The sequence below is a fragment of the Panthera onca genome, chromosome A1 (genome assembly GCF_046562875.1).
Source record: "Panthera onca isolate mPanOnc1 chromosome A1, mPanOnc1 haplotype 2, whole genome shotgun sequence".
In the NCBI taxonomy this organism is placed as follows: Eukaryota; Metazoa; Chordata; class Mammalia; order Carnivora; family Felidae; genus Panthera; species Panthera onca.
This window is the reverse complement of record NC_138339.1, coordinates 76,178,778-76,201,494: the sequence shown is the minus strand read 5'-3', so window position 1 is coordinate 76,201,494 and position 22,717 is coordinate 76,178,778. Positions and strand designations below refer to the sequence as shown.

The 22,717-nt window shown below is 34.3% G+C and overlaps 1 protein-coding gene across 6 annotated transcripts in view; it reads right to left on the bottom strand.

Moving 5' to 3' along the window:
• SLCO6A1 (solute carrier organic anion transporter family member 6A1) overlaps positions 1 to 22,717 on the bottom strand; it is a 100,498-nt gene that overhangs the window by 66,364 nt on the left and 11,417 nt on the right. For all 6 annotated transcript variants that reach the window (XM_060635285.3, XM_060635286.3, XM_060635289.3 and 3 more), the window contains exons 3-7: positions 22,011 to 22,196; positions 20,027 to 20,123; positions 16,334 to 16,455; positions 15,408 to 15,517; positions 5,159 to 5,303 (exon numbers count right to left, since the gene is read on the bottom strand). In XM_060635285.3, coding sequence (XP_060491268.3) covers positions 5,159 to 5,303; positions 15,408 to 15,517; positions 16,334 to 16,455; positions 20,027 to 20,123; positions 22,011 to 22,196 — 660 coding nt within the window. The remainder of the gene's footprint in view (positions 1 to 5,158; positions 5,304 to 15,407; positions 15,518 to 16,333; positions 16,456 to 20,026; positions 20,124 to 22,010; positions 22,197 to 22,717) is intronic.

Here is a 22,717-nt window from a genome sequence, read left to right as displayed (position 1 = left end):
AATCCCAGGAGGAGAAAGGGAAATCTCAGCTTTGATTATGGATTTAAAGGAAGCAGGGGTAGTAAGAGAATAGGATTTGAGCAATAACTCAATTCACCAGACCTTATGTCCAGTGAAAACATAGTCCCTTATTAGGGAATTGAGATTTATAGCAGATTAACCACCAATTAAACTCATTTGTTGCTCCTATACCTCTTGAAGTTCCAAACATCTGAGGTAACTAAATTTATGGCATACACAAATGGTACTTGAGATGTTATCTTGGACATTGCCAAAACCTTCTTTTTTATCCCATTAGGAACCAAAGACAAAAACCAATTCTCATTCATGCTGCAAGGCCATAACTATACATTTTCAGTACACCCTAAACTCCCCTGATATTTACTACAATGGGGTAGATAAGGATTCATTGTGAGTACCATTATCATCTGATGCCAAAAGCTTTCAATGATAGATAAATGTTCAGTAGGATGGAGAGTCAGAAGTCTCAGACTCAAAAGCTCTGACTTTGGTGTTATCACACTTTCATCAGCAAAGATGACTGATAAAGCCCAACAAAACCCAGAAGAATGCTCATCAAGTTTTGGGGGAACTATGTAGACAGATTCACAATGCTCAATCTCTCTGGCAATTAAAGACAAATTGTTGTTCTCCTTCCCCCTGACCAAAAGGGATTATAGCATAGCTTTGGACTCTGAGTATTTGAGACAGTAGGTGACTCATGTGGATATTCTACTCTAGTGGTCTTTTCTATCAGCTAACCTACAGTGAGTGTAATCCTGACCTACTTTTGAAGCTAATCAAGAAGCTATGGCATACTTCTTCCTGCTTTGAGGTACCACAAACCTAATGACCCATTGGAGCTGGAAATCTATAGAGATTTTGTGTACTGGAGCCTCTGGAAGAGGGAGCCAGCCTCCATTCAGGAAAATCCCTTGGGGTTTGGATTCACTGACTCCCTGAAATAGGTAGGTAGGAAAAACAACTCTTAGCTTACTACTGGCTTCTTGTCAAAACTGAAGCCCTGACCCATGCAGTCATTGTGATTCTGTGGACTTATATTTCATTCTGGGATTCACCAATCAGATTCACAACTAAATGAAATGGTATATTCAAGCCATAGGGATATTCGTAAGAAATCTTGAAGTGCTTAAAGAAATACCACCAGTAGATCAAATAGCCCTCAGAAGACTGTGGAAATCTCTCTGACAGGAGCCTCCAGGAGGGATTACTGACACATTATTTATATGCACCTGAGGGCAGTTATCAGTATAAGAGTAATCCAATCAGAAAAGGTGGTACAAAATTTGTTCCTGACTTTAATTGAAATAATCAGTGACACCACAGCCTTGGAAAACATTCTGATCAGCATCAGCCACTGATCAATACTAATTTGGATGACAGAATTGCCCAAAACTTCATCTTTTTAGCCCAAGGTAGAACATACACTATTGCTAATACTTTCTGTTTTACTGGATTAATAATTCAGGCTAATTAAAAAGGTAAATACAGAAACTTAAGGAGAAATCCATCTTGTTTTCTAAGGTAGACCATGAGGGCCAAGGGATTTATTTAGCTGGTTGGGGCCAAGATCTTGCCAGCATGGTTGAGGCCAGTATTGCATGTGGCCTTATCCTTTGTTTGGACTTTTGTTGATATTATCCTTATTTAAACACTGTAGGAAACTGAATAAATTTAGTCCCAATCTCTTGATTAGATTTATCAGAACAGCAAACAATATGGCAGATTCATGGAAAAATATTGTCATTATGGCCCTTAAAACAGCTATGTTTTGAGATTTTGGCCTATGTGCAGTCTGACAATCGTGTTTCCTGTTTCATAAAATCTACTCCATAATAGGCTGATAGTCAAAATTTGTGCATATTTTAACATTTGTTTTTATTTGGCCCATGTGTTTTATGTTCCTCATTTCTTTCCTTTCTTGTTTTTTTTTAATTTTAATCAAAATTTCCAAATTAATATTTTTTTACTTTTTTTTAATTTATTTATTTATTTTTTTTTTTTTTTTTTTTACTGTTACTGGTTGCCCTAAAAGTATTTGCATGTATCCTTGGCTTTTTACAGCATAAAATATATGACAATATTCATGACTTTCTCATTAATGCCAGAATCTTAAAATATTTAATACCAATTGCAACCTCTTTTGGAGAGCCAATTCTAGTAACTGAAGATGTACACAATAGCAATTCCCTTTTAATGTCTCAACCTAGATCAACTTTTACAGATCTGCACAAGTAGACACATACAGCCTTTTCACTATGGCATTGTTTGGAAGAGTGAAAAGTTAGAGGTAACTCCATGTCCATTAATATGATAATGGATAAATAAACAGTGGTGTTTTCATAAAATAGAATTCCACAGCATTAAATAGACAACAACATGAATGGGGTAGATGTAATTGGAAATGAAAGTGGGAGAAGAATATATGCAAGAAAATGTATGAATTTTAGAAATAGATTGTCCACAGATAGGCTTATAAGCAGTAAAAATATACAAACTTGTTTGGGAACATTGCACTCTAACTTTAGAATAGTGGCTATCTATAAGGAGTAAGGAAGAGAAGTGAGAGAGGGAACAGTGTAGAAGTAGAAAACAAGATGAAGCCAAGAAGGTACATACCAAGACATATAATAATTAAAATGTCAAAAATTAAAAACAAAAAGAATCCTAAAAGCAGCAAGAAAAAGCAACTAGTTACATATAAAGGGTAAGGGAAACCCTACAAGGCTACCTGCTGATTTTTCAGCAGAAAATTACAGACCAGAAGAGAGTAGCATAAATATGCAAAGTGCTGAAAGAAAAAAAAAAAAAAAAAAAAACTTCAACCAAGAATACTTTACCCAGAAAATTTATCATCCAGATATGGTGGAAAGAAAAAGAATTTCCCAAACAAAAGTTAAGAATTCATCACCACTAAACTAGCCTTGTAAGAAATGTTAAAAGGATTTCTTTAAGTGGAAAATAAAAAGGCAGAACCAGAAGGAATTATAAAAGGAAAAAGAATTCACTGGTAAAAACAAATCTTTTTTTTTTTAATTTTCTTAATGTTTTATTACTTATTTTTGAGAGCAAGAGAGACAGAACATGAGTGGGGGAGGGGCAGAGAGAGAGGAAGACACAATATCCAAAGCAGGTTCTAGGCTCTGAGCTGTTGGCACAGAGCCTGACACAGGGCTTGAACCCACAAACTGTGAGATCATGACCTGAGCCAAAGTCAGATGCTCAACTGACTGAGCCACCCAGGTGCCCACAAGCAAATGTATAATAAAACTACAGATCAGTCACCTATAAATCTAGTATGAAGGGTAAAGACAAAAATAGTAAAATTAATTACATCTAAAAAATTAGTTAAGGGATTCATAAAATTTAAAAATGCAAAAGCATATATATAGAACATAGAAGGTACAGAGTAAAAATATTGTGTTTTTAGAATGTGCTCAAATTAAAGCAACCATCAACCTAATACAGACTGTCGTATACTTAGGATGTTATATATAAACCTAATGGTAACCACAAACCAAAAAACTATAATGACATATAAAAAAATAAAGTGAAAGTAATCCAAACATAACACTAAAAAAGTCATCAACTACAGGAAGAAAGGAACAGAGAAGAACTATAAAAATAAACAGAAAACAATAAACAAAATGGCAATACTTTTTATAGGTAATTTCCTATCAATAATTATTTTTTTAATTTTTAAAATATTTTTTTAATATTTATTTATTTTTGAGAGAGAGAGAGAGAGAGACAGAGCATGAGCAGGAGAGGGGCAGAGAGAGAGGGAGACACAGAACCTACAGCAGGCTCCAGGCTCTGAGCTGTCAGCACACAGCCTGACATTGGGCTCCAACCCACAAGTTGTGAGGTCATGACTTGAGCTAAAGTTGGATGCTTAATCAACTGAGCCACCCGGATGCCCCACCTATCAATAATTACTTTAAATGTAAATAGTCTAAATTTTCCCATCAAAAGACACAGTGTGACGGAATCTATCAAGAAAACACTTATATGTTGCCTACAAGAGACACATTTCAGACACATGAAAAGATGTTCAACACCACTCATCATCAGGGAAATGCAAATCAAAACCACAATCAGATATCAATCCACACCTGTCATAATGGCTAGAATCAATAACACAAGAAATAACAAGTGTTGGCAAAGATGTGGAACAAAAATGAACCTGTGTATGCTGTTGATGGGAATGAAAACTGGTGCAGCAACTGTGGAAGACAGTATTTTTTGAGGTCTTCAAAAAATTAAAATTAGCATTAGTTTATGATCAGGTAATTCCACTACTGGCTATTTATCCAAAGAATACAGAAACACTGATTCAAAAGGATATACGCCTCCCTATGTTTATTCCAGAATTATTTACAAAACCAAATTATAGATGCAGCCCCTATGGGTAAAGAAGATGTGATAGAATGTGAAATATGATGGAATATTACTCAGCCATAAAAAAAGAATGAAATCTTGCTGCTCACAACAGTATGGATGGAACTTGAGGGTATAATGCTAAGTGAAGCAAGTCAGTCAGAGAAAACAGATACCATAAGATCTCACTCATACGTGGAATTTAAGAAACAAAACAAATGAACAAAGTACAAAAGGGACAAAAAAAACCCAGACTTTAAATACAGATACCAAGCTGGGGGTTGCCAGAGGTTGGGAGAGGAACATAGTGAAATAAAGGGGGATTAAGAGTATACTATTGCGGGGGCGCCTGAGTGGCTCAGTTGGTTGAGCGTCCAACTTCGGCTCAGGTCATGATCTTGCGGCCAGTGAGTTCAAGCCCCTCATTGGGCTCTGTGCTGACAGCTCAGAGCCTGGAGCCTGTTTCAGATTCTGTGTCTCCCTCTCTCTCTGACCCTCCCCCATTCATACTCTGTCTCTCTCTCTGTCTCAAAAATAAATAAACGTTAAAAAAAATTAAAAAAAAAAGAGTATACTATTCTGATGAGCACTGAGTAATACATAAAATCACTGAAAAGAAAAATAAGATAAAATAAAATAAAACTTGAGTAAATGCTATTACTCCTGCTTTATGTTTATTTGAAATATTTCCTAAATGCATATAAGAAAACTTTATATAAAAACTTCAAAATGAATACAATGAGCTGAAAAGGTCTACCTGCGATTTTAGTTGCTGTGGTGCGTGTTAATACAAACTGATTTTCTATATATATAGGCAAAAATTCAGAAGCTCCAATAAGAACTAAAGATTCTGAAGCTTTGGTCAGAGCTAGGCATATAAATACTGGATTCTTCATCAGAACCTGAAATAGAAATAAGTCATATTCAAATTATTTTATGTTGTTAGGTAAAGAAAAACAGATTTATTCACTCATATGTTAATGAGCAATCAACAAAATTTTACCTTTCACAATCTAAACTGGAAATGCATTATAATATGTATAATATATATACGTATATAATATACATATATATATTGCATATATGTATAAAATGTGCATATATATATATATATATATAAATTTGCAATTCACCAGTATACAAATACTGCTAAAGACATGTAGTGTTTAAACCATTTTTATTTGTAATTCTACCTCTAAAATTTTTATTTGTAAGTCTGGCCGTTTGCTAGGAAACTTAAGGGAAACTAGATGCCATTAACCAGATGTCTAGAATGCCCCTTTACTTTTATCTACTTTTTTTCCTTAACAAATTTTTTTACTTAACTAAAAAATGAAACAAAGATAATTTAAGCAACACTCAAGGAAAATCACTAGTATTACACACAATTAAGATTCTATAATATTTTACTCCCGGGAATTCCATACAGAGTAAAGTCATTTAAATTCTGCATTTTAGTCAATTTTTTGGAACTTACTGAGAAACCTGACAAAGATGTATAGTCATGGTTTACTATTACCTATCATACTACTACACTATACATAGTAATTAACATGACAATAATTAACATTAAAGTATTAATTTTCAAACAGATTTCTGTATTTCCTATATATGTACATATCTTTGAAATTTTCAGTGGTGTTTTATTTGTATATTCTTAAAATAACTTAATTTTTTTTCTAGTCCTAAACACCACTTTTTTAATCTAAACATATTCTGTATATTAATTTAACTCATCTTCTGAGTGCTATCTAACTTTACAAAGTGTGATTCCACCATACTCATCCACTCCCACAGCATTAAATGCTTAGGCTCAGTTCCACTCCCACTGTCACAAACAAGGCTACATTAAACATCCCTGTGCATGCACCATCAAGGACTAGGGTAGAACGCCTTTGGAAATACATACTCTAGAACGGGATTGCTAGGGCATTGACATTTAGTACATCATTTCTCTAGAATTTTTTTCCCAAAACAATCCCACCATAATGTAAGAGAGTTCTATTTTCTTCATGTAGCAACTTATACTTTTTATAAAATCCATTAAAGCAATATTTTCAGTTCCACATTCCCTTCCAGAATTTTGCCATTCTCTCATCAGGAGGCAATGACCTTGGAAAAGTCCTTTATGACTGTCTCAACAAAGCATGAGATGCAGCATGACTTCTGATGTTGGGTCATAAAATGACAATCTGACTTCTGCTATGTACTCCCTCCCACTCTCTTAGGAGTCTGGCCTTGGAACTCTTTCACCATGTTATAAGAAAGCCCAGATCAGATGGAGAGGCCATCTGTGGGTATTTCAGCAAACAACCAGTACCAAAAGCTAATATTTGAGTAAATAAGCCTCCAGACGATTTTATTTTCCAGACTTTACTTTAGCTGACAAGTCGATCTGAAAGGGATAAGCCATAGAGTACCTTAGCGGCTCAGTGGGTTAAGTGGCTGACTTAGGCTCAGGTCATGATCTCATAGGTTGTGAGTTCCAGCCCAGCATCAGGATCTGTGATGGCAGCTCAGATCCTGGATGCTGTTTCCTATTTTGTGTCTCCCTCTCTCTCTGCTCCTCCCCTGTTCACACTCTGTCTCTCTCTCTCTCTCAAAAATAAACATTAAAAAAAGTATATTTGAAAGGAGCAAGGCCTGACAAAACTGCTGATTAATGAACAAAATCATGTTTTATTATTTTAAGCCACTAAGTTTTGGGGTGGTTTGTCATGTAGCAGTAGATAACTGGTACACCCCACATAATCACAAACACTTGATATTATTAGCTGGCTTTTAAAATTTAGCCATGCTGATGGATGTGAAGCAGTGCCACAATATGCTTCCTTAAATTCAAATCCAATTGAGCATTTCTTCATGTAATTCATAGCTATTTAGGATTTGTTACTGTGTGCAAACTGTCTATTCATATTTTTATTAGGCTTTCTGAAATTCCTACACAGATTTTCCAATAATTTGTTCATTCTAAATACCAATCTCTTGTTGGGTTGAAAGAACTGTCACTCATCTTTTAACATTGTCTACGGTTTCCTTCATAGAACCGAAATCTTTGATCCATAAATTTTTACTTCGTATTTTACAATACTGCAAACTTGTTTAACCTTTCCTACCTCTATGTCACAAGATATGTCTTTCACGGTTTAGCATTAACTGTGTTGTTTTTTTCTAATCACATTTTATTAACCTAGAAATCACCTATGTGTATGATATGAAATAGAAATCCAACTTCATTTCACCACACAGAGAACCAAACTTGTCATCACATCTACTGAGCAACTATCCCTGCAGTGCCTATTCTATCGCATGGCAAGTTCTTATATGTATTAGTCTCTTATTGAGTTCTATCTTCCATTCCACTGGACTATACCATGGTTTTATAAGAAATGGTAGTATGTATTAGATATAACAGGCAGAATAAGGAACAGAAAACCTAGCTTTTATCTTGGCTCTGCAATTGATTTTTGAAACAATAATCAGCAAATAGCAGTCTCTACGTATCTTATTTTTAGGCGGTATTTTATAATACACAAGAGTACACAAGAGTAATGGCATTAGAGTCAGGCATGTGAGAGGTTTTTATATTCTTTTTTTGAGAGGTTTTTATATTTTTAACTTCAATTCGGCCAACCCTATGTGTCTTTTGTCTGTGTGCATGTGTATCCAAAGATATACATGTCTTTGGAGAAATTACTCATCCTCTTTAAATTACTGGTTCATCATCTATAAGATAGAAATGATAATATCTATACCTCCAAGTGATCAAGAGAATTGAATATATGTAATAATTTAATTTCTGCCATATAGAAGGTACCCAGGAAAGAATACAAATCATTTTCATAAGTTATAAAATAAGAAGGTCACACTAGATTATTAGATTTGTTGTTGCAAACTATGGTGTGCTTTAAGTCATTTGGAGGGTATAAAACACAGATTGCCAGATCCTACTTTCAGTAGGTCTGGAGTAGGACCTAAGAATTTGCATTTTTAACAAATTCCCAGGTGATGATGATGATGATGATGTTGGTGGTGGTGGTGGTGGTCTAGGCCCCACACTAAGAACCACTGTACTAGATAATTTTTGTGTTTGGACTCTTTAGAATTAAAATGAACAGACTCATAGTTTAATCCAATTGATGAAACTTATTATAATGTTACACTGTAAAGAGAGAAAGCCAAAAACACTTTCTAAGTAGCTGAATAATTCAGCACTCATAAAGAAACAACATCATTCAGACTCAAACAGCAGCTTATCTTGTCTCCATTGCTTTGTCTTAATTGCTTCAAAGGCCCAGATATTCAGTTTCTTTCTGTCAGCTTATTGTGTCTATATCTACTTCTATTACAGCTACTTAGTATATTCTCTCTCCATTTGCTTCTCTGTCTCAATGGCCTTTTCTCATTCATTTTCTTGATGTCAATTTATTAAAGCTCCCTTCTGACCATTTATACTCTCTTAAGAAAGAGAAATTAGTCAGTTTATAGCAGGTTTCCTGATTGGATATTTTTCTCAAGATATTTGATAAGTTTTTGGGAAATCTAAAGATGGCTGTCTTGGGCTCAAGTGCTGATCTCAGACCTAGTTTTAACTAGGACATTTAAACTACATCATATAGAACATGGCAATTAATGCACAACACTACACTTCTGGGTTTCTTCAGAAGGGGCTGTGGGCGCTTTATTCAGAAAGAACATGTGAGCATAGCAAGCAAACACTCAGAATGCAAAGGACCTTTCCAATAAAATGTCCAGGCTTTCCTTTTTAAATAAATAAATAAATAAATAAATAAATAAATAAATATTCTTTTCTTAAATATAAATATGGGAGGCAAAGAAAAAGGCCAGACATACAAATCAGTATTCAAGGAATTTCATGTAGTAAACTCAGGCTTAATTATGGTAGATGTTGATATACAAAAGGAGAAATCAAATTAGTTCTTTACAGTAGTGGATAATTTTATGCAACAGCCATATCTTGTAGTACTGTGGCTCTCAGCCCTAGTCCATTACAGAGTTGGTCTAAAACCAAGGTCTTTATCATACCAGAGGAGGTTCATGTTGGTCTGGGAGGTATGATTTCAAACTAGACTAGGTACTCCTTAATGTACTTAGAGTCTGAAATAAGGACAGGATCAGCAAAATATAAAGTATATGGAAGAGTGGCCACAGACAAGTAGACTAAGGTTCAGGACAGGGCTCGAGTAACAGTGGAAAGAAATGTTAACAAGGAAACTAATGCAGAGCAATGATGCAAGAGAGGAAAGAGTTCCTAAAGACTCAACCAAGGTTCATTGGAGATGGGGTGTATAATGTCCCAATTAATTGGGGAACTTTTTCTTCTATGTGGTAAAAGCATTAATCTACTTCCTACCCTAATCAAGGCAGCATGACAAGAAACAATGATCTTGCCAATAAAAGGCCTTCGTGTCTACGAGCAAATAGGAGGAAAACATAAGCTGAAGAGGACACCAATAAACTTCCTTGAACTTCTCAAGTGTTTTACTGATTACTTAACTTCTCCCTTGCTCTGGTCTTCATTCCTTATGATGAAATATCTATAGTTAGCCATAGAAAGTAATGCTTATCTTTATTAAATCTGCCAATAAGAGTACAATATCTCATGTAGAGAATGCTGTTTTTTTCAAGTTTAAAAATGTTTCAGCCCTCTATCCTGAAATTTCACTCACTCTCCTTCCACACCAATTTATTTGGTCAAACCTAGTAGACAACTCAGAGACTGAAACTAGTATATTATGTCCTGACATAAACATAAGCACTAAATACATTTTTAAAAATTATGTTACTTATGTCAAATGTAAATTGATTTTAGTATCTATAATAGTAATTTACTTGCTTTCCAAGGAAATTCAGTATTTTGACTACCAATAGAATAATATCTAAATACTTTGGATCCTAGCTTCCTTTGATAGATTCTGTCATCCACTTACAGTCAAATACAAACAACGAATAACACTTTATATTTGTTTGGTCTTTATCGTTCAAAAAGTTCTTTATTATCATGATAGTCATTGACACTTCTTTGTTCACTGGAGTTTTAGTATGTAAATGTCTTCCCTGTTAATAAGGTGTGAAACTTTAGGTAGGAGATGAAGAAAAAGAAGGTAAAAGTGCTGATCTCTCTACTCCATACATTTAAAAAGTTTTCTCCTATAAAATCTTATTCCTTGGGGTGCCTGGGTGGCTCAGTCAGTTAAGCCTCCAACTTCGGCTCAGGTCATGATATCACAGTTCATGAGTTTGAGCCCTGAGTCAAGCTCTGTGCTGACAGCTCAGAGCCTGTAGCCTGTTTTGGATTCTGTGTCTCCCTCTCTCTCTATTCCTCCCTCCCTCCCTCCCTCCCTCTCTCTCTCTCTCTCAAAAATAAAGATTAATTTTTTTAAATTTTATTCCTAACCTGCTTCCAGCCAGTCTTAATTTCATTTTTTTCTTTTCCCTGACTTATTTCCTAATTTCCAAGCTTTCTCTTTTTATTCTTTTAAAATATACTTCTAATCTATTATATTCTGAGATCTATAGACTATTATTGCTCTTAGTCATTTTTCTTTCTGTTCTTCAAGTTAATGCCATTGACTTTTTATTTATAACATTTCACCTCATGGATATTATAACTTTATAAAAATGTTAAGTATTTTGTCTCTATTTTAGCTTGTTATCTTTTATTCATGCCCATTTTTTCTATTTGTAAATTTTTTTTTTATTTTATTCATTTTTGAGACAGAGAGAGAGAGACAGAGCATGAACAGGGGAGGGGCAGAGAGAGAGGGAGACACAGAATCGGAAGCAGGCTCCAGGCTCTGAGCCATCAGCCCAGAGCCCGACGCGGGGCTCGAACTCACAGACCGCGAGATCGTGACCTGAGCTGAAGTCGGACGCTTAACCGACGGAGCCACCCAGGCGCCCCTCTATTTGTAAATTAAAATTATCTTTACTAACATTTGAATAAAACTATTATGTTTCCTTAACTGATGAATTTTCTAAAATATATAAATAAGGAACAGCAAGAAATAGGTAACAGTAAAGAGAATTCATTCTAAAAATAGCCACTTCTCTGGCTTTTAATTAAAATTTATGATAAAAAGACTTGTTTAAAAAATCTATGTCTAGAAAATCAGGAGATGTGTTTTTTAACTAGCTGTTAGTAGTCTTATGATGATGGTGATACATTTCACTGATTGGAATAATTTGCTTGCTGGAATTATTTTATGTCATTTCTTATATTAGGAGCTTGTAAACAGACATTGAACTTCAAGCAAATAGTACCAATTAAGTCTCATGAACCAGGAAGTATTGAACTATAGGATTAGTAATGCAGGAAAACAATAGATATTTATTCCATCAAATTTTTCAATTAGTCTTTTACATTTATTTTCTAGTTGATAACCCACTCTTATCAAGATAGAAAGAAAATCTTAAGAAGTTTTCCCCTGTATTTTTGGTGTACTTTCCTTCCCTAAACTAAAATCAGAAATATCTCAAGAAGGCATTCATATTTATTATGTATTTATTGAGTTTTTATTATGGGCTATGTGGTAATCTATACACCTTGCATTCCTATGAAGAAGGTACCATTATTGCACCAGTTTTTTAGAGGCTCAGAAAGGTTAAAATACCATATTTCATGGACTCTAAGATACTATCAACAGTAAGAAACACCATTATTTTATGTACCACCAAGAAAAAAAAAATTACTGCCAATGACATAACAATACAATGCTTTAAGGAAAGTCCTATACTATGCAGATATTAGTTTCACCAGCTTTTGAAATATATTAGATCTACTAAGAAGGACTTGCCAATTTTTCCTGACTCAGTTGCACAGTTCGGCACGTGGTAGGCAGTCCTTTATCAGGTATCTTAATAAAAGAACAATAATGCTATCTCCTTTAGCAGCTTTCTTAATAAGAGAACAATAATGCTATCTCTACTTATGGGACTCCTTTACTTAAGTTTCATAAAACACTTGGATGTTATTTGCAAGAAAATGTGAACTAGCGGTCATTCGTTCAACATCAAATGTTTGCTTTACTAATATCAAAATTATATTCTGTTGTTGTTTCTTTCTAGATATATAATGACTTCATAACTCAATGCTTAAATACTGCATCATCTTTTTGAAGAGTTAACCCAGCGGTTTCGCCTACTATGGACAGTCCCACTAAAGTATATAACTTACTTAAGGTAATGATAATATGAATGGCCATGACCATTTTACCCATACTTAGCCAATATCTACTTAGCCAATATCTACTATGTCACAATCACATGCTGCTTTACAGTTATTTCAAGGCTCCATCAATTTAATACCAACCCAATTTTAAATATGCTAAAATGTAAAGGAAAAAAGTGTGTCTTAGAATCAAAGAAATATGGACATTTACATTAGGTCTCACCATTAGTGAGTGCTATATAATATCCCTGCTGGGTAGTCCTACTAGTGGTCAGGCCTACTAACAGATAAGAACCTATGGATGAGGAGAGATCTGATGTATCATTAGCCTTTTACCTCTTGGATAACCAATAGAGCACAAAGAGAAGGATAGAGCTTGCTCTCTCTAAAACTTTTTACCAAAGGAGAATAGGATGCTACTCCTCAGGGGTCAGCATCTCTAGCATCTCATCTGACTTTTGGGCTTAGATGAAAAGTAATAGACCCTACTGAAGAAAATCTCTCTGCCTAAAAGATCTACAACAGGCAAGCATAAACTCACCTTTAGTTCCACTTTCTACTCATTTCCAGAAAGTCATAGCATCTCTAGCCCCTGCCTGATAAGGGGTTATAGCCATTATCCACTGCTCAACTCCACTCTTCCTTGCATGAATTCTTTAATAAGCTGCATTGCTTACTTAAATGACTCATAATTAACCACCAACCTAGCAGAAAACACTGCCTGACTCCATTATTATCAGAGAAGACATGCCCTACTTTAATTTCACCAACATGGCTTGCTCCGTAGCTACATTTTACTAAGAAACGGAGCTTTGGCAGGTGCTACCCCATGAAATAAGGCAAACAGTGGGATTTTTTGTAATCTACTAGGCTTCCTAAAGTATGGCGCATTATCCCTGTTTTCTTTCTGAAACTCAGCCTGGTACATTGTTAAAGGAAAGAGCATAAGATACATAAGCTTTCTGTTGGATCCTAATATTACATGTCCATATGTAGGCTTTAGAACATCTGTTAGAACATCTGTTTCCCCATATTTTAGGCTTTAATTTCTTTTCTTATAAAAAAAAAAACAAATTAATGCATATTTATTTTTAAGAGAGAGAGAAAGGCAGACTGCAAGCAGGGGAGGGGCAGAGAGAGGGGGAGACAAAGAATTGGAAGCAGGCTCCAGGCTCCGAGCTGTCAGCACAGAGCCCAACACAGGACTCAAAACCACAAACTGTGAGATCATGACCTGAGCCAACAAAGTCAGATGCTTAATCAGCTGAGCCACTCTTTAATTTCTTTTCTTTAAGGTCCCAGAAACTCAAATCATGTTGACATGTGGAAGGTTTTTTCTTCTTCGTACACAATTCATTGTCAGTAGCCCCGTATTTTATAAATGCCAAATAATTCTTTAATTGGTTCTTACAATTGGGTCTCATATGAATAAAAAAATTACTATTTATAATACCCAGAGAAAACCTCCTATAACACCCAAGTCATACTGCCTTTTCAACTCTTACCCCACTGTAATCCATTTTTTACCCAAAGTCATGTTTTAAAGTTCTTAAAACACTATTTCCTTACCTATATGAGTGACTTCCTATTGCATTAAAACCAAAATCTAAAGTTCTTACCATGCCCCACAAGGACCTTTGTGACCTAGCCTCTGCTTACTCTCTAACCTGTTATTCGTTCATTCTCCCCACCAAGCAACTATGCTCCAAATACACAAGGCTTCTCTGAACTGAACATTCTTAAAACTTTGCTGCTCCAAGATGTTTCCACATGTGTCTTTTATGCCTGGAATTTTATTAATGACCATTCTTCACATGGATAACTTCTTCTCTTGCTTTAGGGTATTCCATTTAAATGCTCCCCATTCAGTGAAACCTACATTATTACCCCATAACTAAAGTACATTTTATGTAGAATTTTCCCTACACAATTGTTAATCAGTTGTTTTTAATCTCTGTATTTTTTAATGTTTATTTATTATGAAAGAGAAAGAGAGTGCAAGCAGGGGAGGGGCAGAGGGAGGGAGAGAGAGAGAATCCCAAGCAGGCTTTGCACTGTCAGCACAAAGCCCAACATGGGGCTAGAACTCACGAACCATGAGATCATGACCTGAGCCAAAATCCAGAGTTGGACGCTTAACAGCCTGAGCTACCTCTAATCTCTGTATTTTTAAAAATCTGAAACCTACACAAGAATATAAGCTCCATAAAGGCATAGGTGTTAGTTTCCATATATCCTCAATATAATTCTGCCCACAACATAAAGAATACTTATGAAAAGGAGAAGAGAAAGCAAATTGAATGTAGAATCACTACTTAGAAGTTTGTTTGTTTTTATTAAACCCACTATGTCTGTATTGTAGGCTTTGTTTCTCACCTAGAGAAGCAAAGAATTTTTCTCCATTTGAAACTGAGATGAAATAATTTCCATAAAATACGATGTTTTCATGAATATTTGTTAACTTCTAGAGTTCTCTTCTAAGTCATTTAAACATAATAAAAAGATGTTAATACCTATAAGTCTTATGTATTTCTTCAGGAAAAGAACAAACACAAAATAATACAAAAGTAAAATTAAAAGAAAAGGTAGAAGGAAAAAACTAGTACCATCCTCTGACACTAGCCACATTCCCGGAAACGTCACTTAGGTAAGGTGGGTCCTATTTGCCATTATCTGTAAAATGAGTAACTTAATTAAGGGCTTAAGTCCCCCTCAGATTTAAGTTGAACACTTTACGGTTATTCTTTTAAATCCACTGTTAGAAAATATACAGGTCAACTTAATTGGCTTGTTCATGTAAAATATTTTACTTTACCCAAGTATTAGCAAATAAATCCTTGATACTAGTTCCAAGTTCCTTATCTTTAAACTTGTTGTCAAACGGATGAAGCTGTTTACGTTTCTCAGCTTTTATCTTTGCTGTACCTATAGGTTAACAAGTAAAAGAATCTTATGACACATTCAAATAATTAAAACATATATACAAACATACGCACACATCTTAATAGTTTTTCTTGAAATGGCAAGTGAGCTATTTTTGAACAAGCTTAAGTCAATCTAAGTAAAAAGCACATTCTTCTAAAACAGTGCTGTCATAAAGAACATTCTATGATAATGAAAACTTGTCGTAGCCGTACTGTCCCATACTGTAGCCACGAGCTCTATGTAGCTATTAAATACTTGAAATATAGCTCCTATGACTGAGTAATCTTAATTTACTTTGAAAATTAAATAGCCACACATGGAAAGTGACTATAGTTTTTGACAACACAGCCCTAAAATGTAAGAGTCATCTTTGACATTACTAAAAATATTTTGTGCCAATAAAATGTACTACCATTAGGAGAGTATTTGATTTCTCTAATGTTACATGTATTTTTTAGTGTTTCCAAAAGAATTTTAATAGTTATTACTTTATCTTACAATAATTCTTTCAGGTGGTACATGTATTAAATAATGCTAGGTAAATAGATTTAAATATATTTCTTTTTAAAGAAAACTTATGAACTCTACCTTTTTTAAAAAATGACAAGAAACAAAAATATATACTAATGAAAGTTTGGCACATAAATAAAATAGTATTTGGCAACATGAAGTTTCATGTGTTCAAATAACACTAGCATATGTCATATCTCCATGACAAAAAGAAAAGTAGTTCAGCCATATTCTGAGAACGGGAAATGGGGGTGGGACAAGGAACCTACTGTATTTTAACTTAATGAATTACATTTTTACAGTCACCTCCTACACTGTGTGGGAAGCATGACAATGGTATTAATGTTATCCATGCAGTAAGTGAGACAAAACCGAAATAAATCCACCAACTCCTCAGCCACTTGTGATGATCATCAATGTCTTCAACACTTTAACAGAGAAAAATTAAAAATTTCAACTTTGTGTATTTCATTACAAAGCCATAATCAAACAGAGAGAAAGAGAGAGGGACAGGGAAGGAGGAAGGGAGGAACATCTTGTGTTAATTTGTCCCTATTGTTTGTTTTGCTGATTGTGACTCCTCCAGTTATGCAGGTTTCTTTTACCCTACAAGATTCTAATTTTTTTCTCTTTTCTTTCTTTTCCCATGTCCACTCAGGTGGCACAAGTAATTCTTTGTTCCTTTTCAACTTTTTTCGTCGACAGAAGCTATGCTTTTGGAATATTACCCCTTTAACTCTTACCTATCCTTAAACATCATTCCTGCCCATTTAAATCATGCACAACCTTTAGGGCAAGCCTGGCCTTTAAGGTGTGCAACTAACCTTTTATCCGATATCTAACCCTTTACATTACATACACTTGGAAATGCCTTTCTTACAATTCCTTCTCTGAATCAACTCAGATTGAGTGTTTATCACTCTCCTGGTGATCATACCTAATCACCCATAGTACTCTTTGTTAGCCTTTATCTTCCATTTTCCCTGCAGCTTTTTCTTGGTCTGCATTGGCAGACTTTGCAGTAAGCAGGGCAGGATGGGAATGTGAAGGATCCTGTGTTGATTTTCTCTTTTACTCACTGTTCATTTTGCAATTTCAGCACTATTTGTCTTCAGTCATGCTAAGGCCATGACCTTGCAGAAAGTTTTCACAGTTATAAAGTTATTTTGTATCATTTAGGTAGAAGATTTGCAGACGTTCATTACCATACAGCTACCACTGTCTTCAATTCCACAGACGCATAAGACCTTGTCTGACCATCCATTGTGGGACAAAACCCACATAGTTAAGAACCACAGTTTTGAAGGTGCTGGTTTCTCGCAGGTAATTCTATTTGTCAACAGTGACCTGGTGAGGAGCTTGCATATAGGCTCTGTCTTTCACAGAAAGTGGAGAATATTCCCAGTTTTATTTATTAATGGGCTAACTCCTTATCCATTGTTATATTATTAAGGGATACAAGTTCCGACTTGCAATACTATTAGGTTGCAATCTTGAGTTCCATTATCAGAGAGGTATATATATCTGGACATGGTATGCATAGAAAGTTTCAACTCTAGATTTTCACTAAGATTATGTGTTTCCTCACTGATTAAAATATTTAGAATTTTTTTTCTCTTTTTACTTTTGAATCCAGCTATGTATTGTAACCATATGCATTATGCTATATATGATTATTACCTATCTGTAAATAATTGATAACCAAGAAGACTGAGGAAAATAGTCAGAAAATGTAAGCAAAGAATTTAATAGGTGCCATATATATTAACAGATTTTCCTCTTACTAGAAATAATTGATTAAGAAGTAATAATATAAAGATTCCAAGCACATTACTAACAAAATAAATTACTAGGAATAAGCTTAATGGAATATTTTCAGTAACAAAATTCCTAAGACTTTATTGAATGGCACAAAGGAAGAGCAGAGAAAATAGGGCAATATATACCATATTCTTGCATAGAAAAATGACATTTATTCCCAATTTGATAAGTAAATTCAAGTATCTCAAATCAAAATGCTTTCACTGTAACCTGAGACTATTAAGTTTATCTGAAAGAGTAATTTTGCAGAAATAGCTCCTGCTTTTTGGTGAATAATATTGAGGAAGGACTTACCCAACCAAATAGCAAATCATATATAAAGTTGTAGTTATTAAAACATTGTAGTACTGGCATGAAAATAGAGAGAGAGATCAGACAACGGATTAGAGAGACAACAGATCAGAAGGAAACCTATGTATGCAAGAAATTTAATTTATGATATAGATGGTGTATAATATCAGTAAAAAATAAATTGATTTAAAAAAAAAAACCACACAGAATGATCCATAAATGTCATCAGTACAATGGGATATCCCTTTGAGGGGAAAAATAGAAGCTTTACCCATTTCCCATATTATATAAAAAACAAACAAACTGAAATTGGATATTACATTTAAATGTGCAACTAAAACCACACAAGTACACTACAAGAAAAGGAAATTACAAGCCAATATCCCTGATGAGCACAGATTCAAAAATCCTCAACAAAATATTAGGAAACCAAATTTAACAAGTCATTAAAAGGATCATACACCACAATCAGTGGGATTTATTCCAGGGATGCAAGAATGGTCCAATATCTGCAAATTAATCAATGTGATACACCACAGGAACAAAATGAAAGATACAAATCATATGATCAGGTCAATTGAAGTGGAAAAATCATTTGACAAAATTCAGCATTCATTCATAATAAAAACTCTCAAGAAATTGAGTAAAAGGGAAAATGCATCAACATGACAAAGGTCATCATGACAAACCCATAAGATCAGGAGTAACACAAGGATACCCAATCTCCTCACTTTAATCAACATTGCACTGGAAGTACTAGCCAGATCAATCAGGGAAGAAAAAGAAATAAAGGCATTCAAATCAGAAAGGAATGAGTAAAACTATCTCTGAAGATGACATGATAGTAATAGAGAAAACCTAAATACTCCATCAAAAAGTGTGGACAATACCAAGACATGACTCCATTCTATCAAGTCAGCTGTTTCTGGATAAGGGCACAGAGTAAGACCAGTGAAATCTGTAGTTGTCATACCACAGATTTTTTGTCTTATCATATGCTCCCTGTCAGATGCAATATTGTGGTATATACATGCAATTGACTATTTTTTAGCTTTAAAAAGAAAGTATTTTTACCGGCATATGCCACGGCATATGTTCAATAACCTTGAGGTCATTGTGCTAAGTGAAATAAGCCAGTCACAAAGAGACAAACACTGCACAATTCCACTTATATAAGGCATATTAAGTAGCCAAAATCTTAGAAAGTAAAATGGTGATTTTCAGGGGCTGGAGAGAAGGGGATAAATGGAAGTTATTGTGCAATGGATATAGAATTTTAGTTTTGCAAGATGCAAAATTTCTAGTGAACTGGTGCATAACAGTGTGCACATAGTTAACACTACTGTACTAACTAAACACTTAAAAAAGGCTACAGGGGCACCTGGGTGTCTCAGTCGGTTGGGTGTCCGACTTCAGCTCAGGTCATGATCTCGCAGTCCGTGAGCTCGAGCCCCGCGTCGGGCTCTGTGCTGACAACTCAGAGCCTGGAGCCTGTTTCAGATTCTGTGTCTCCCTCTCTCTCTGACCCTCCCCCATTCATGCTCTGTCTCTCTCTCTGTCTCAAAAATAAATAAACGTTAAAAAATTTTAAACAAAAAGGCTACAATGATAAATTTTATGTCATTTGTTTTCTCCACAATTTTTCAAAAAAACCATATGCAGAATTAGTAATAAGGTTGTCTTTATAATGTTTTCAAACAATATATTGCATTTCAAATAAATATAAAAGTGTATTTATATGCACATAAATACACGTATCAGTCACATTCACGTTTTTCTTAAAAATATGGTACAACAAATTAAAAATATATGTTTATAGGCTATACATATCCAATAAATATTTTATATCACATAAACAACAACAAAAAATGAAATAAAATGACTTACCTAATAGGAAAAGTATTGTTTTCAGCCCCCTTCATAAGGGGTGCTCCTATCACATAAGCCAAAGAATATCCAAGTATTAATGAAGCGTCCATTAAGCCTATGAAATGAATACTGAACATCAAACAACTACATAAGCCAGTTCTGTCATGATAAAAATTACATGGTTGAAATAGATTACTTCTGAAAGTTTCATAACTAACTTTATTAGTTATGAGAAGCAGAACTGAGAAGCAGAACCAATAGGATATTGAGAGAGAGATTATAAATAATTGGCTCATGCAACTGTAAGGCCTGGCAAGTCCAAATTTGTAGAGTAGGCTGGCAGGCTGGAAATCCAGGTAAGAGTTAAAGTTACAGTAGTGAGTCCATAATTAAGCCTGAAATCCATAAGATAGACCAGAAGGCTGGAAAAACTCAGGCAGAGTTTCTATCTAGCAGTCTGGTGAAAGAATTGCTTCTTTTTTGGGAAACCCAAGTCTTTCCTCTGAAAGCCTTCAACCGATTGGATAAGGCTAACCAACATAATGGAGGGTAATCTGCTTTACTCAGAGTCTACTGACTGTGTTAGTCACATTTAAAAAATATAGCATAAATGTCTATACTGGTGTTGAAACAAATAAATGGTTGCCGTAATCTAGTGAAACAGACACATAAAATTAGCCATCCTGTATTTCATCCAATGCATAAATAAAGAAACTTAGGCAAGTTAATTATATAATTCACTGTATCTTATTTAGTCTATATATTTAATGTGATATAAATATATTTATATTTAATATAAATATAAATTTGATATACCTGATTTCACTTTAATTTGTGATAGCTTGTATCCTTCACCCTGGCAGCTATGGTGGCAGGAGGTGGAGATACAGTAAGTTTCTTTCTGCAGTGTGTATGTGTACATCTCAATTAGAACCAAAAGTAAAACAGATTTGTTGCCACCCTCAGCCAACACTAATAAATCACTGCAAATTTTTTTCTAAAAGCAAATATACATATGAAAGTCAACTATTTTAATCTATTGACATAATTTTCCTTACTTCCAGTGGAAAAAGCACTATTTTGGTGCAAAATGCTATTTTCTCTTAAGTCACCTTCACAATATATATTTTGTTAAATTTCTAATTTTTAAAAAAAATATGATAGGTAGACAACCCTGTCCAGACAGATGATCTACCAGGGCCAGGAGCTATTAAAACATAAGGAAATACAGATTATTCTGAGATATACCCCTGGGTTATTTATTGTAGGATACCATGACATAAAACACTGGAAACAGTACTACATTGTAGTCAATTAAATAGCACATCACTTCTCTTCTTGATGGGATGAACAAGATTATATTTTCATTAACTTCAAAATATCTGAGCTCCCCAAAACAGATGAAGTAAGTTAACGTATGCAAAAGGCTTAGTACAATGGTGATGACGATTTCAACACTGAATCTAGCGCTGAGGAGGTATGAAACAATATTTCTATCTCCTTACGAACATGATGGCAGCTGCTTCCCACCTATGTCCCCAAAGCTTAAATATACAACTATGCAAGCAATTCAATATAATAATTTGAGTTTTTTTTCCCTGGAGAAATGAAACGCAGCCTATAAAGTTTGATATTACAAACTATGTATATATACATATATATATAAAACATATAAATGTTATATGTATTATATATATATTAGACACACATATAAAGAGTATAGATTTTATTACTTAAGACAGTATGTATTTTTCCAATTTTTCTTTATCTGTTTGATGACTTTCAGATGACTTGTCTACAATTCCAAATCTCAAGCAACTCCTCAGAATTAGGCAACTCAATGTGATTTTGAGGTCAAACATACTGTTATTATTTATTATAATATTATTATAAGAGCTAATAATTAGCGCTTCCATATCAGCTTCAACATGTACACCAAGATATAAAAGCTCAATAAAAATTCAAAACGGGTCAATCATATTAGAGAGGGAAAACAACTTGCCTAGATAAATGCCAGCTGAGTGTGTGGCAACACTGTTGTCAATAAAGACTCTTCCAAGGATATAAAGAGGCATGCCTGCTATTCCCTGCACAGTCTGCCCCAGGATGAAGGAAGCTATGTATTTTGCTTGGAATGATGGTGAGACTTTCCTGCAAGTCTTGATGATCTTCATTTCTTGGCAAGTATCTTTTGAAAAGATAATTTTTTTATTAAATCAGTCAAAAGTTACACATACAACAAATATGCAGTATCTCTCATGAAATATTTAACCTTTTACAAAGCTATTTCCACCAGTATGCTTTTTTTAGTTAACATTTAATTTACACTGAATGTAGCCATTCTACAATCAATCACCATATTCTCTGAAAAACACAATTATAAAAGGATATTTGTGGGAATATTGGGAAAGATACAAATATTATAAACCACATATAAATGTGTAGGCACAATTACATGTATATACACAATTATGTGTAAATATATGCATACACACATACACACACACACACACATACAAAACACACATACACACATGTTCCTCTTAAATATGGCATCTGGTAGGTACCCCTGACTTTTGTCCCCAGGAAAAAAATATATATCTTAATTATACTACAAATATATTCTACAAATTAATACATTTAGCCTACATATTTACATTGTACAAATGTAATAAATACATAATAAATATATGTGAATGTTATATAGTT